The sequence below is a fragment of the Vespa crabro genome, chromosome 10, assembly GCF_910589235.1.
Source record: "Vespa crabro chromosome 10, iyVesCrab1.2, whole genome shotgun sequence".
Lineage (NCBI taxonomy): Eukaryota > Metazoa > Arthropoda > Insecta > Hymenoptera > Vespidae > Vespa > Vespa crabro.
The window spans coordinates 1,177,333-1,194,070 of NC_060964.1; the positions used below are offsets into that span (position 1 = coordinate 1,177,333).

The following is a 16,738-nucleotide window of genomic DNA, read 5'->3' on the forward strand; positions in this document are numbered from 1 at the left end:
AGGATTAAGAAGATAAAGAAGATAAAGAAGAAAAAGAAGAAAAAGAAAAAGGAGAAGAAAAAAGGAGAAAAAAGAAAAAAGAAAAGAGGGGAAAGGCAAAGAAAGAAAAAATTTGTCCTCGGAAAGACGTGTTCCTGGCAACTGTCCAAAAGGAAATTAAGCTTCTGAGGCGAGACTTAGTAGGGTCGAGTTGGAGTTAGGGTAGCGATGTCACTATCCGAGTCTTTCGTATCGTCTTGCGTGGAGGGTGGGTGGTACTCTTCAGGTCGCGTGCTCGAGATTCTTCCGTGAAGATGTATGGCACCAATGAAAGCCACGGGCCGAGCCACGGGCCTTGGACACCGCCTCCCCCAGGCCAGCCACCCCAGCCACCACCCCCGCCGCAAGTTCAGCATCAAAACCATCCCCGAACTCACCCCCACAACCATTCGAGCCACCCAGCGTACGTACCGCCGACGTATCAGCATCCGCATCACCACTTACCGCCGCAGGTAATTATTCTCGATATCCAAAGGAACCAACGGGACCGTACGTCCTCTCGATTCTCACTCTCCTCTCGATCGGTGTGCGACGAGACGCGCGATAAATCGCGCTTGCTTTCCCCATCCCTCCATCACGTTTATCTCTTTAATTTTTTCCCTCCCGTTTCTCCTCCCTTCCTCCACCACCCACCCGCCCACCAATCTCCTCCCCGTTCCCCGTCTTTCTCTCTCTCTCTCTCTCTCTCTCTCTCTCTCTCTCTCTCTCTCTCTCTCTCTCTCTACTGTCTCACGCAACTTCGATACACTCTTCGATCGAATCCACTGTCGCGGATTTAACGCTCGCGTGCTAGAATTCATCGTGAAGAACTAGGACGCGCCTAGTCTCAGTCCTCGTGATAACCCATCGTCGACACTTATTATCTCGATAAAAACGCTCGAACGGTACGCGCACTAAACCATCGACATTGAATGCTATGGTAACAAATATGGACGTTAGAGAAGCAATGCGAGCTTCTTCTACGAGTCTACGATATTGCGAATAGGGCGAGATGATGAAAAGTGATGCCTTGTCTCTAGGTCAATGGTCTCTGGCCTTTAAGAAATAATTCTCATCGTTTAGCGATATCAAATTGAACGAGAATCGTTCTTTAAAATAATCATACTTCCTAATGTATACTTTAGTAATCTAATGATTTAAGGTAAAAAAAAAGAACCTCGAATCATGAATAAGTATATACTTGACATATGAAATTCTTATGGAAATCAGATCTTATAAATAATATCATAAAAAATAAATCATATAAAACCGTAAAACGTAGAAAAAAATATAAAGTTAGAACGAAAAAAGTACAAGGGAGGAAAAGGGACAGAAGAGGTCGGTCGGATTAAAGCTGACAATTATGGGGGCCACAAGTTGGCCCCACGTTGGCCCGATGTTTCCTTCTTCCTCCTTTATATTACTACTTCCTATTCGTCGCGAGTCAGTGGTACTCGGGATGGATATATGGTAAGGTTGTTGTAAGAAAGGGAAGAAAGTAAAGGGAAGGGTCGGTGGGCCGAAGGCATACTCGCGTTAGCTGACTTATACTCGAGCTGTTTCACGGCATATGCGAGCCGCGTGGGTGGACGATTCCAACCGAGTATACACTTGCGTGTGTTGTCTATGTATATGTATGTATGTATGCGCGCCACCTCCACCATCTCCTCCTTCTCCTTCTCTTCTATAGCGGAGAGGAGGCATATGGTCAGCAGGTGAGAGCTCCGCTTTGTGTATTTCAAGTGTATAAAGTAGCCCAGTTCGAGTGGCCGATGTTACACTCGGACATAACTCACAGTAGAATGGAGAGAGAGAGAGAGAGAGAGAGAGAGAGAGAGAGAGAGAGAGAAGGAGAGAGAGAGAAGGAGATAGATAGATAGATAGATAGATAGAGAGAGAGAGAAAGAGAAAAGGGTTGGGAGTCGGCTTCTCCTGAAATGCTAACGATCCCTTCGAGCAGAAGCAGCATCAGAAGGAGGCGGCAGTGGTGGCGGCCGCCTTGGTGAGACGGGACGAAACGGGACGGATGGGACGGATGGGACGGGACGGGACGGGACGGAACGGAACGGAACGGTGCGGGACGCCGCGGGACGGAACGGGACGTGGAGGGTGAACCGGTGGTTAAACCACGCGGAATGTTCTGGATACCGTGCGAGAACGTGGTATCGTGTACGTGAGTGCGTGCATGCGTGCTTTCCTGCGCACACGTATACCGAGTACTACTCGCTAACATTGTAAGAAAGAGAGTGACAGAGAGAGAGAGAGAGAGAGAGAGAGAGAGAGAGAGAGAAAGAGAGATTAGGATTAGAGGGTGAAGTATGTAAAAAGGATCATGATCCCTCGTTAAAACGAAAACTTTTGATTCTGAAGTAAAAAATAGCGGATGGGGGAGGATGGAGGAATTGGAGGGTGGGCGGATAGTAAGGGCAAAGAAAAAAAGGAAAGGAAAAATAAGGAAAGAAAGGGTTGGGGGTTGTTGAGGGGCAAAACGGGGGGTAAGATTTCGAGGTGAGAGATGGCCTTTAGGAAATACACTGGGTGTCGCTTGATATATTTTTCCATTATTAAGGACATTAAGCCGACGGCCCGCGGCCAGGCGACTCTTTCCGTTTTCTTCTTTTTCTCCTTCCTCTTTTCATTTCTCTTCGCGGACCTTGCCTTCCTTCTTCTTCTCATTCTATTCCATCCTCTGTCCCGTTTCCCTCCCTCCCACCCTCCCTATCTCCCTACCTCCCTCCCTTTTTTCACGGTAGCGACGACTATAAATCAGAAAAAAAGATTCAAACCGCCAGTATGGTCGGAACGTCGGGACGCAATTTTCCGTCTGCCAAGAGATAAAAATTTGATTAATGAATACGTTGCTCGTTGGTAATTCGAGAAACGCGAAAATTCTTCTTTTAAGCCTCTTCTATCTCTTGTACAAAGACTAAACCAAGAAATCGTTGAGATTTTTTGATGGGCTCGTTGATGAACCGGTAAATGACAGCAACGATACGAGTAACGATAAAGAAGCGTTTATCTGTAAGAGAAAACATGGTTGAATATGTGTAATTTTTTTGAACGAAATCGAACGAAATCGTTCTAAGTATATCCTATCTAAATTATTTTCTCACGGACTTATAAAAGAAATAAACTAGAAATTTCTATTAATTACGGTTTCTTCTACTATAAAATTTACTTAAAAAAAAAAAAAAAAAGCATTATCAATTATTTAACAATGTATTTGCTCGTAATCATGTCGTCAATCTTGATTTGTTTCGTAGAAGAAAGAAAAGAAAAAGGAAGATGAAAAGAAAAATGACAAAAAAGAAAGAAAAAGGAAACAAATAAATAAATTCTTAAGGAAAAAGAAAAGAAAGATCTATCACCAGGTGTCGTACAAATATATTCGATAATAAGGAAGAAATTACACGAAGGGAACACATCGAATTAATTCGGTAATTCTGGGTTCCGCGAAACAAGATCAATTTCATTCAAATAGGCGAGTAACAGAACTCGACCCACCGTGTCCAGTTTTGGAATGAACGGGTGGTATATATCGGGTTAAAGAAGGAGGTGAGGGAGAAGGTGGGAGGAGGTGACGGAGAAGATAGTAGAAAAAGCTTGAGGAAAAAGACGACGAGTAAAATCGGCTGACAGTCTCTCCCTCTCTCACGGGGATTAAGAGTCAGGGATGCCCAGTGTCGATCGTAAGCAGTCAACCATCGGCCGTTAGCTGAAACCAAAAGTAAAGGGTTGAAACTCAAAGAAACTTGAGAACCCCCGGTGACAATTTCAATTCTCTCTCTATCTTTCTTTTTCCTTATTTCTTTTTCTCCTCCGCCTTCACCTTCTTCTCCTCCGATCCTCCTCGTTACACTCATAAGAAGAAGGGTGCCGTGAGATTCTTAAAACTTCTCACGAGATTTTTCGATTTTAATTACAGTTTTAACATATTTTAATAAAATCCTCTGCCGTCTTCCCACACCATTGCCGTTCCACCGCCTATCGCTATTCTGATTCTCTCTCTCTCTCTCTCTCTCTCTCTCTCTCTCTCTCTCTCTTTGTTTCTCTCTGTCTCGCTCGTTCTTTTTCTCTCTCTTTTCTTCGCTTTAATTCCGTTCAAGTTTCAAGCTGTTTCTCTCTCTTTTTCTCTTTCTCTCTCTCTCTCTCTCTCTCTCTATCTCTCCCTCTGTTCCCCTTTTTTTCTCTCATCTAACAGGCACAAAATTCAAAGCAACTTTTATTCTGGACTGTAACTCGCTTGTGTATAACATTAACCCTTTCGTTCGTTCACCCACACCCACACTCGCTGATGGAGCAACACCTGTTCTTCCAGGACGTGGCCTAAACCGAACGTTCTTCTTTCTCATGGTCTCGGTCCTTCCAACAGTTTCGTTTTCCTACGTCCCGCGAAGTACAGGACCGAGAAATGACTCTCGGTGCTTCTCAATAAGTTTTATCCATTTTTATTTTATTAATATTAAGAGAATATCGTTTCGTAGTGTATAATACAGGTAACAGTGCGACTAAGATTTTGCGTCGAATACACAATTTCCTCTTTAATAAATTGTATTCGACGCAATCGTAAACATAATACCGTAATAAAAATTAACGAGGCATTATGTAGGCCGTTAGATCATTTTCATAGAATTTTCGTTACGTAATTTTGGTTATGATAACTGAACGATTCGATATCGTACGACGGAACGAGGAAAAGAATCGGCGCGATGACCTCTGACTTCAATGCCGGTGCCGGCGGTATTAAATTTCTGCCGCTACGTAAGTAATATTCCTATTAAAGTTCCGAATACGATGTATATATATATATATATATATATATATATATATATATATATATATATAATATATATATATAGATATTATAATGTTATAATATTGTACATATATATTATAATAATTATAATCTGAAAAGCTCATTTATTCTTTCTCTCTCTCATTCTCTTTCTCTCTCTCTCTCCCTTTCTCTTTCTTTCTCTCTTCGTACTATACTTAAACTATTGAAAGATCCTTCCTTTAAGGGATCATAATTGACATGTATTCAACGGAGCTTTTGAAGCTCTCTCTATAATCCTTGAGACTAAATATATAAATACGGTAGAATACGATAGAACGATAAACGAGTGATTTAGTCATTGGATCGAGCGAATCAATGAGTCATGCATGCGAGTAATAATAATAATAATAACAATAATTTTTATTGGTAGAATATATTTTTTCTTTTCTTTTCTTTTCTTTCAAAGTAGAAAAAATGTAAAATGCATATTTATGTACATATATATACTATTTATATACATAATATAGCAAAGTGAGGACATTATCATTACGATTATCATTCGTACGCAAAGAACGAATGAATTAAGACTTAATGAGAAAACGAGTTTAGGGTTGATTTGCCATTCTCCGTTGCTCGACGAAAAGTGCAGCGTACCAACTAACCCCGGCAGTTCTTCTCGCAGATCTTCATGCACAAGAGCGCGATGCAGATGCACGCGAGGGAGCTGGGTGCTGGCGCACTGACGGCAAGACCCGGGGGTGGCGTCGCAGGAGGCCTCGCGGGTCTCAGCGTCGGTGTTGGCGTTGGCGTCGGACCCGGGGGCATGATCACCGGTAACGAGGTCAAACCACACCAGTGCCAGCAATGTCTCAAGTCCTTCTCGAGCAATCATCAGCTCGTGCAGCATATCAGGGTTCATACCGGCGAGAAGCCCTATAAGTGCAGCTACTGTGACCGCAGGTTTAAACAACTTAGCCATGTGCAACAACATACCAGGCTACACACGGGTAAGTTGATTTATAATTTCTTCTTTATTTTTTGTTTTATTCTTCCTCTTCTTCTTCTTCTTTTTTCATCTTTCTTCATCATTAATTATGACGCTTCTTTCTAATGTAATAGAAATATTCTTATAAACGAGTATAAAATATTTTCAACATAACGGAATTATTTCTTTTTTTTTCTTATCTTTCTTATATCAATAATAAAATAAGCCTCGATGAAAATAATCTCGCGAAATAATCTCGTTATTACAAGATGAGTTAAGTGTACTGATGTATCGATCATTTTAAAGGATTCGCAATAAAGGTATAAGATGGAGAAAAACTGATAGCGGACCGGGAACCGATCGCTCGCGTCAAGATAGAAAGAATTTCATTAAGGGATGAACGTAGTCAGTCGGAAGGTATTAGCCTTGAAGCGAACGTTCGTAACCGTATATACGAATCGACCCTTGGAAAAATCTCGGCGATCTCAGCTAAGATTTGTTTTAGGACCGTGAAGTAGTAAAAAAAAAAAGAAAGAAAGAAAAGATCAAAAAAAAGAGAAAAGAAAAGAAAAGCGAGTCTTCGTTGGCATGCTAACTATTTAATCGAGGGGCGAAGAGAGGGTGCTCTTTTCAAAGTAACGACGAAGAAGGCGTTTAAAACCGCATCTAATCGTAATTTCTAAGAGATCACTTAAATATCCTTCACAAATATTGTTCATTCATTGAAAAATGATAAATCTCTGATAAACCTCAGATAATTTCAAATTCTTTTCTTTTTTCTCTTACATGCAAAGATATATATATATATATATATATATATATATATATATATATATATATGTATATATATATTTTTTCTTTTTTTTTTTTATTTATACATAACCTTCAAATACGCGACAATGACGAGAATTAATTGTGAATATTACTCACTCGGCGAATTATTTTAATTGCCAAATGTACAAATAATTATTGAAAAAATATGAAGAAAAAAGAAATAGATAATTTTACAAAATAAATCTAAAAGTAAAAATGTTCAGTTTAATTCGATTCGATTCGATTCGGTTGGATTCAATTCGGTTCGGTTTGGTTTGTTTCTTCGTTGGTCGTATGCATACATGTGACGGTAACGCGCTCGTACGAAGGCTTTGCTCGAAAGTTCGTCTTTCTTGGCCGTAGCTCAGGATAAAAGAAGGGCTCGCATTGATTTTAGCCCACCGCCCAACCCAACCGCCCACTTCTCGACGCAGCCTTCTCTTTCGCGGCCACCCATGGCCAAATAACTACTGCTCAGCCACCCCTTACATTAATAACCACCCTGGCTATCTCCGCCCTCCCGCACCACCTTGCATATACTAGGTGCTCAAAACGTACCGCGTGCTAGATCGTACACGCGAGAACTTCGGTGCCGCATATGCGACTCCGACTTTTCACCTTTTCATCGATGTAAACGTCATTGTATTTAAAGGAACTAAAGGAACTCGAACGCCCACGTCTCTTTCTTGAAAATAGAAACATTTACACAACTAATGTATCCTTAAACAATACCAAGTTTTAACGATCTCGTACACATGTGTGTGTATATATATGCATATGTATATGTATATGTATATGTATATGTATATGTATATGTATATGTATATGTATATGTATATGTATATGTATATGTATATGTATATGTATATGTATATGTATATGTATATGTATATAGTACTTTTCTATTTGATATTTAATAATATCATAAGATAAACTATATTACATAGAATTACTACAATAGATTAATTTAATCGATGTAGGTTAACTTTAATTATGATCGATAAAATTTTCAAAGACAAAGAGATGAGAATTATTTGAGCATCGTTTATACATTACCCTTTAAACGTAAAACAAAGGAGAAAAGACGTAAAAATTGATAGCAAGTAAAGACCGAAGAGAATATCTTTGGTCCGATCGAATGCAGCTTCCCTCTTTAATATCTCCCTGTGTCATCCGGAATATCTGCCGACACGGATTCAAAAATTGGCGGGCGGTTCGTGCCTCGTTACCCACCAACCACCATTTTCCCGACAGCTCGAATTCCGACAAACGGCTGCTTGCAAACCGCGCATACCGCTTTCCTTCCGATATAGTCCCGATACGGCATTTACGCGGCGTATTGATCTCTCGTTTCGACGAGATTCTGGTGTGGCGCGATTGGTCGATTGGATTCAAAAAACGGCGGGAATTTACTGCTTCGCTGCGACCGACTGCTGCTTCTCTCTCTCTCTCTCTCTCTCTCTCTTTCTCTCTCTCTCTCTCTCTCTCTCGTTCTCTCTCGGCACTCACCCTCTATTCCCGGGCCTTTATGTTTATATACATTATATATAATACATATATATATATATATATAATACATATATATAATAGATATATTATATATTATGTGCCATGTATATATATATATATATATATATATATATATATATATATATATATATATGGCACATATATAATTCATTAACCGAAATTTATCAGAATGCGTGCGAGAGGTGAAACGGACAATAGGTGGTGTAGAGGAGGGAGGGTAGTTAAGGGAGAGAAGGGGTGGATCGGGCAAGTAGGAGGGGATAAAGGAATGAAGAGAATAGAAGGAATGGCGAATATAATATCGAGTGTCGACGATATCGATACCCGGTCAATAGCTGCAGACTAGACAAATACGAACGGAGGGTGTAAAGGGAGGAAGAGAGAGAGAGAGAGAGAGAGAGAGAGAGAACGAGAACATCTTCTCAAGCATCCCCCTCCTGGCGTCCGTGCGAGGGTGACTGCGCTGGGGCATCCAATAGGAAAGCCGATGGCCCCACCGAACTCGGACCGCGCAAAAAAGCGCGGGAATTTTTCGATTGCCCGATCGTTCAATAATGGAAGCGAAGTTACGCGTGTCGCCACTGTCGAATAGGCGCGCGCGCGAGCGCGCGCACGTACGTACGTTCGTTCGTCCGCTCGCTTGAACGTTGCACATGCACTCACGTAGTCTGTGATTGTGAGTATTCTATAGATATAGTGTGGCCAGCGTTAAACACAGTTACATATATAGGGGTTGCTGCTGCCTGGCAAAGATTATCCCTTCGGCAACGAGCAAAACTCAATTTCGACAGGAAAATCTAATGATCGGTCTATTCCACGCTCACGAACGCATGCTTCTAATCAGTTTTCGAAGGGGCGATAACTCGTTAAAAAGACCGTTCGAAATTCATGGGAAGGGTGTCGATTAAGTTTAGAAAAAGAAATAAGAGATATGTACTTAGGTACTTACATACTTTCGTTACTTTTTTTCTCTTCCCAATTTTTCTGAACGATCGTTTGTATATATATATATATATATATATATATATATATATATATATATATATATATATGTATATATATATATATGTGTATGTGTGTGTGTGTGTATGTGTGTGTGTGTGTATGTGTGTGTATATATATATATATTATAATATCGATCGATCTATCCTATCCAGTTCTAAACGCTTGTCTAAGAATAGAAAATTTTTAATACACTTTTCTATCTTTATTCTTTCAGATCTTATAGGTCTCATTAAAGTTTTAAACGCGGTTACTTTCAAATTTCCAAATTTACACGGATAGTATCGATGAGGATCGAAGAGGTTCTCTTATGCACCAGTAATTTTGTACGGTTATCATCGAAGCTCGACGACGACAAAACACAGTCCCTCTTCTCCCCCCATCCCTTTCGATTGCCGAGCCGGCTGGCTAAAGTATCATTTGAAAAAAGGATCACGTATTCACGACGAAATTGACCGGACAATTTTAAAGCCCACTTAATGCCGCGAAAAATTACCGTTTCGCCTGTGCATGAATAAAAATTAAGGCTCTTTCGCGAAAGGGGTTGTACTTCTCTCTTTCTCTTTATTTCTCTCTGTCTATCTATCTATCTATCTGTCTGTCTATCTGTTTCTCTCTCTCTCTCTCTCTATCTCTCTCTCTCTTTCTTTCTCTTTCGACTCTGGCAAATGACTCGCGTTCTCATAACGAGTCTGCATATTCCTATTTACGAGGTGCCGCCGTAAAGTGAAGCAAAAAAGGACAAACGATCTAGAATTCAGACATCGAATTTCTCCTTTTTTCAACCCCTTCATTTCTCCCCACTTTCCTATATCTCTGTGCTTCTGAAACATCGCCATCAGTAACAGCAGAAACAGCAGAGGCAACTCGATTTTCTCTGTGACGAGCCGTCACCCTCGCGAGCCTCCTTTTTCTGTCTACCTCGCACTTTTAATTCGGTAATTTTGCCCGTTTAAGAATTCATGCGACGGAATGCTTCGTCAGACGTCTCGAGAAAAATCAAAGCAACGAAAACGTTTCTCATCTCTCTCTTTCTCTCTCACTCTCTCTCTCTTTCTCTCTCTCTCTCTCTCTCTCTCTCTTTCTCTTTCTCTCTCTTTCTCTCTTTCTTTACCTTCTCTTGCGAACCCGACAAAGTCAACGCAAAAGAAAGAGCAACAACGGCCCGTACCTTCTTCAAGAATCTGATAAAAGATTAAGAAAAGTCGGTAATCGCAAGCAAGGAACTACCCCTTTTTTTTGCCTCTCCTATTTTTTTTTTTGTTCTTGAGAACATTTTTTATCTTTCGTCTTTCGCATCGGCTTTAATGATGATAACATCGCGACCATGAACCAATTCGATATTAGCAATCGATTAGAATTATCATTTTCGATATAGGGTCGATCGCCGATCGGTAGAACGAAGATAGAAGGATGAAGAAGTAATTAAGCGATACATCGTCCGCGAAGAGTAAATATTTAGTCCAATAATATTAGTTCTAACGTTTACTCGTACCGACCAAACATTCATTCAATTTCCGAATTTGCACCGAATTCTGACGGCTACGTTTGTACATATTCTATACCAAATCAATATACGTAACGTGCTTTACCTACAGCGGCTGATCATTTTCTTTTTTTTCTTTTTTCTTTTTTCCTTACTTTATTTCTTTTAATTTCGTATTATGAGTGCAACGGTTCAAATCAATCGCAAGAGTTGACTTCTTTCTTCATTCTTCTTTGAATAAAAAAAAAAGTCATAGTCTAAATTATTATAATTCCTACCAATCATCGTTTGATCATCGAGTTAATTAATGGAACATTTATTCGAGAGAGAAAAAAGAAAAAAAGAACTAGGGAGAAGGAAAGAGAAGGAGAGAGATCGTCGAATGTGATCTTATAATAAAAAAAAAGAAAGAAAAAAGAAAAAAAGAAAAAAAAATTAACGTAGTCATGGCGCATATGCATAGACGATAGGACTATCGACGGGTCTATTCTAATTTCGGCCTGGCAACCCTTCCGCGGCTCTACATTTTTTCCATGAGGGTTAATTTGAATAGAGCCACGGCATTCGTTTTCTATACCACGCTTAGGAGAAGGGAAGGGACGTTAACGTCGATAATACGCCTACGCTTTTTTTTCTCCCCCTTTGGCTCTCCTTCTTGCATTCCCCTTTTTATCTATATCTTTTTTTCTTTTTTCTTTTCTTTTTCTTGTCGAAACGAAACGCAACCTCCCCTCGTAAAATTTCTTTCCTTTTCTTCTTTTTTTTTCGTCTTCTTCGTCTTCCTCTTCTTTTTTATTCCTTCTCACCGATCCTCGTAACGGTGATTCGTTACGAAAACGATCCTACGAACAGTTGTTGCTTCGAGTTAGCTGGCATTCGCCACGTCAGCATTTTTTAAGGTCACCTCCGAGCGATCGCACGCCATTGTCACTGTACGCGCACTAAAAGATTGCGTGCGTTTTGCGATAAGAAATCTCGGTGCACACTGTTTACTTGATTCCTCTTTGAGTTGATACCAAACGAGAGTATCAATAAATTCTTCCAAAGTTGTCTTCCGATGCCAATTGATAATCGTTTTTCTTTTGAAATTTTTCGCCGCCTCTTCTCCCTCCCTCCCCCTCTCTCTCTTCTACCGCTTCGAAGTTTCTTTTCCCGATCACTTTAGGAATATAGTATGTTCCAAAAAAGGATTACATTTATTTATTTATTTTCGTTTTTTTTTTTTCTTTTTTCACATATTTCGAACTAACGTCACGAGATATATAATAGTTCTTTCCTTACGAGAAAGGGTATATTTTCATCGTTTGGTTTATCGTAGCGTGTGAAAAAAAAAAGAAAAGAAAAAAGAAATAAGAAAGCCATTTTTAACACAAAAAAATCATTTTTAATGTAAAACTTACGTGGGAAACCAGTTCATGCTTATTATCTTACTATTCCATTTAACATCTTCGTTAGTATTAATGATCGATGAAATTACTACGAGATGATACAACCTGGACCATAGAATTATAAACCTAGACCATAGAATTACTAATGCTTTCGTTTACTTCCTTTTTATCTCTTTCTTTCCCTCTCTCTCTCTCTCTTTCTATCTATCTATCTATCTATCTATCTATCTATCTATCTATCTATCTATCTCTGCACGGTTAATTAAAATTTAATGGATCTTGCATACTCGGCCAAATCACGTGACCGAAACGTACACCATGTAATATACCTAACTATGAAGGAACTAGTGACAATCCGATATTAAATTCTCATACTTTCGATATCCTTAAAATTCTTTAAAATAATAGATATTAGAAATTAATACTGAATGATTTTTATTTATTTTCTATCTTAAACATATTTAACAAATGGACGATGATATACTCGCAAAGGAATTTCTCGCGTTAAAACGTACGGATCTACGCTTTTTCCAATGTTTTTCAACGTACGACGATAACTTTTTCCGTATCTCGCAAATCCAGAGTGTGTTTTCAGATTGTTGCTATGAGATTTACATTTTTCCAACGGCTATCTTATCGCTTCTGTTACTGATATAGAATAGTTCAAGATGCGGTTAGAAGTAATAAATGTATATAGATGTACGTACACATATACATAACTCATCGCAGAAAAAGCAAGGTCGATTTACTTTTCGAGCGAGCATTCGGAGACGATAAACTCTCTCTCTCTCTCTCTCTCTCTCTTACACACTTTTTTTCTCTCTATCTATCTATCTATCTATCTATCTCTCTCTTTATTGCTCTCTCTCTCTCTCTCTCTCTCTCTCTCTCTCTCTCTCTCTCTCTCTCTCTCTTTCCCTCGTTCACTCGCTCGTTATGTTTATATCGAGCTAATTAGAAATTTTATTATTGAGAGGATAATACATGTGGATGTACGCCGTCAAAATGCTGATTACTTCGATCGTTCTTTAAAATGCTTAAAGAGGATGCTTACGTTTTAGTCCCCAAAATCGACAGAAGACTCACCCTCGCGTTACTGACTTACTTTCGTTACTAACCCTTTTCGCGAAGGAAAATGTCGTATCCCACTTTCCTTCATAACGACGAGGAGACAAATTCTTTTTAACAAAGTGGAATGTCGTACGAGGTTTCGTCGATGGAAAAAGAGAAAAAAGAAAAAAACCATCACATTGTTCTTCCTCACCTCGTATAATACCATACTTTACCTACCACGTAGCGAGCAGTAAAATTCATTCCACGGTCATTATCATAAAATATTCATTAATTCGCATCAAGAAGAGAGAAAGAGAGAGAGAGAGAGAGAGGAAAAAAAAGAAAAAGAAAGAAGAAAAAGTAATATGTGATTTTCATCGATTTAAGACCTTACTAACTTCGTACATAATAACCTTATACCCTAATACAAGTGACATAATTACAAATTATCCTTATAATATACCTACGTCTATTATTTATATTATAATGAACGTTACATTTAATGAACATTCTATATATATATATTTATGAACAAGTATGATTGTTATAAAAGTATTTTCAAATGAGTAGATTTCAATTGATTAGTTATAGTAATACCGATCTTAAAAAGTGGTTTCAAAGAAATTAGACGAAGCATTTAAGAACGTTAGCTGATGAAGTTAGTGAGTGTATCTATCGGTAAGCGAAATGTAGATTAACTTTCTAATCCTGCACGAAAGTGATTTTTTCCCCTTCTTTTTTTTTTCTTTTTTTCTTCCTTCACAAAAATAAAGTAAGTAAGTAAGTAAGTAAGTACTATCTTCAATAAGCGTCGTCGAATCACGTTTTAGTTAGGTTGAACAGCGTGTGGAACCGGTCAGTAGGTTAAGGATACTTAATACTCCTTAGCCTCGAATGCAATAATTTCGCCTCGACAAATGCCACGACGTAGCGACGTAGCCGATAAACGTTTCCTTTTTTTTTTCTTTTTCCTGTTCTTTTTTCTTTTTCTTTCTTCTTTTTTCTTTTTTCTTTTTTTTAGTACTTTTCTTCTTTTTTCTTTTTCCACTTCCAAAGGATCGAGAATACATTCGAGTGAATGCACAAGCATGCGCGCTTATAAACGGTTATTAGTATATTATAGCGGGAGCGTTAAATCCGCTAAGAATCAACGGCGCGTATCCGTCGCATTTACAATTACTCTGCATTTCTTATTGCTTCTATTAACGTATATATATATATATATATATATATCCACATTCATATACACATTCACTCACGAAAAACTATTGAACGTAAACGTCAAAGAAAAAAAAGAAGATGTTGAAGATACGACTCGAATCTTTAGCTTCTTGATAGAAATTGAAATTGAAAGAAAACCCGTGAGAAAGTGGAAAATAACGAGAGAGAAAGATAGAAAGGAAGAAAGAAAGTAAACAGAAGAAATAAAAAATCAAAACAACGACTCGATCATTTTAAAACCATTTCAATCGAGGAAATAGTAATTAAATGCGAGATCAAAAATTTGTATCTAAATGATTCGAGTGTTTGACTTAAAACAAAATGAAACAAAACAAAGTGAAAGAAGAAATAAAGAAAAAAGAGAAAATTGATGAAATCAGAAAAGACACGAGAAAACGGGACGAAGGATGGAGTGGAACGGAGGGGGAAGGGAGACGGAAAGAAAGAAGGACGATAAAAAATACGAATAAAAAGAAGGAAAAAGATTAATAGAAAATACTCAAAATATAAAAATTGAAGAATCACGAAAGACTTTCCTTGAAACTTTCTTCGATTCGTCAGGGTCGATATTGAGGATACGCGTTTATCCCACGTCCTTATCATTAACATCTAACGCTCATGTCGAATCTCTTGCGGGAAGCTTGGATGGGAAGATTTACGCGGGGGCCATTTTCTAACGGATCGAGCATAGTATAGTCGGAGTTGCCGGAGGCGGTGCGGCACGCCGCTCCGCCGCGCCGGGTCAAGAATATTGGGTACGGTCGACCGTAAAATAAGATATAGATTTCCATCTAGTAAACTTTCTACGTGCAGCATGTGTGGGAGGCAAGGAGGCAAAGAGGCAAGGAGATGACGCCATACGGCATACGGCCGTACCTACAAGAAAACGAGTCGGGCGTGCATCTCGCGTTGGAAACTTCGTTCGCGTTGCTTTTTTGTTAATATGTGTGTGTGTGTAAGAGAAAGAAAGAGAGAGAGAGAGAGAGAGAAAGAAAGAAGGAGAAAGAGAGAGAAAGAGAGAAAGAGAAAGAGCGAAAGAGGTTCGCGTTACGCTCTACCTACGTGTAGGTACTTACATAGATACATATATATATATGTATATATATACATACATACATACTCGCCTAAACTCGCGTATACACACCTTTTCAAACTCTCCAGCTGCATATGAGGAAACGCGTGCACGATGAACAACTAATCGCGTAATTATCTTTATAGTTAGGAACATACTAGCGGAAAAATAATTACACGCATTCAAATCGCCGCGTTGAAGAAGCATTCGCACGATTATTTCCGAAAATCTCGATCATTTTAACAGGCACGATTGAAGCGAGATATTCGATCGAAACAAAAAGCCTTTTATTAACTTATCTTATAACACGAAAATTGATAATTCGATGAAGAAAAAAATTGATAAAGAAAAAAAAAAAAAAGAAAAAAAAGAAAAAAGAAATAGATTAAGAACAAACGACTTTAGAAACGTTATCAGAACAAAAAGTCTCATTTTTTTTCTTTCTCTATAAAATTGAACAAAACACAAAATCCTCCGAAATGAAATCTTTCAACAATACCTTTCGACGATATCTTGTTTCTGATCTTATTCCTTAACAACCAAACTTTATCAGATACGATCTTGAGAATAACAAAAGATATTTTCCATTACGTTGATGGACAGTTAATAAATCTCTTCTGGTAAAGACCGTAATGATTCGAACTTTCGGAAATTTCTAAATGTATCGACGTTAAATTTACAAAAAGACCTTAACGCTGTAATTCTTATCTAAATATCGTTCAAAGTAGCTTAAAATCGTCATTTTAGCATTTTTAAAAAGATATCGCATCATTGAACACTTACTTACGTAGTTACTACGTTAACGCGACGTACACGAGAATGACTCTCTCGGCTTTGGTAAAATCTTTTCGAACAAATGGCTCGCAATGAAAAATCGTAAAGACGCGAAGAGAGCCATCAGAACTTCGACCGGATCCACTCGACGTTTCGGCCCGAAACGTTCGTTCTGAGACATTAATTTTTACCCCTTTTCCTCGGCCTCTTTCTCTTTCTCTCTCTTTCTCTCTCTCTCTCTCACTCTTTCCTCTACAGCCCCTGGTCTATCGCCATCGAGTCGAGCGAGGCTGCCTAATGACCCAAACGTTGTCATCTTCGTCGCTCCTTCAAGACGAACAGAGAGAAAGACAGAGACAGAGAGAGTGAGTGAGAGAGAGAGAGAGAGAGAGAGAGAAAGAGAGAAAGAGAGAGAAAGAGAAAAAAAGGTCTCGACGAAATGCCCGTTAAGTGGCGAGAAGCGTCGTTGAGAAAAGGGTTGAAGATCTTGTTCTGCATCCAGAAACGATCGTTACCGCTCGGACGGATGCTCGGTAAGAAGACGGAGGAGAAAAGCCGCGTATACTCTTTCCGGTATCTTATATAATTCTTCCTTTTATTCTTTTTCTTTTCTCTCTCT

The 16,738-nt window shown here is 38.9% G+C and overlaps 1 protein-coding gene across 11 annotated transcripts in view; it reads left to right on the plus strand.

Annotated features, from left to right (window-relative positions):
• The window catches only part of LOC124427549 (zinc finger protein rotund-like), a 90,385-nt gene that overhangs the window by 29,335 nt on the left and 44,312 nt on the right, over positions 1–16,738 (plus strand). For 9 of the 11 annotated variants that reach the window (XM_046970568.1, XM_046970567.1, XM_046970573.1 and 6 more), the window contains exon 3: positions 5,466–5,802. In XM_046970568.1, coding sequence (XP_046826524.1) covers positions 5,466–5,802 — 337 coding nt within the window. The remainder of the gene's footprint in view (positions 1–5,465; positions 5,803–16,738) is intronic. The other 2 variants (XM_046970569.1, XM_046970579.1) reach the window with 1 other exon arrangement.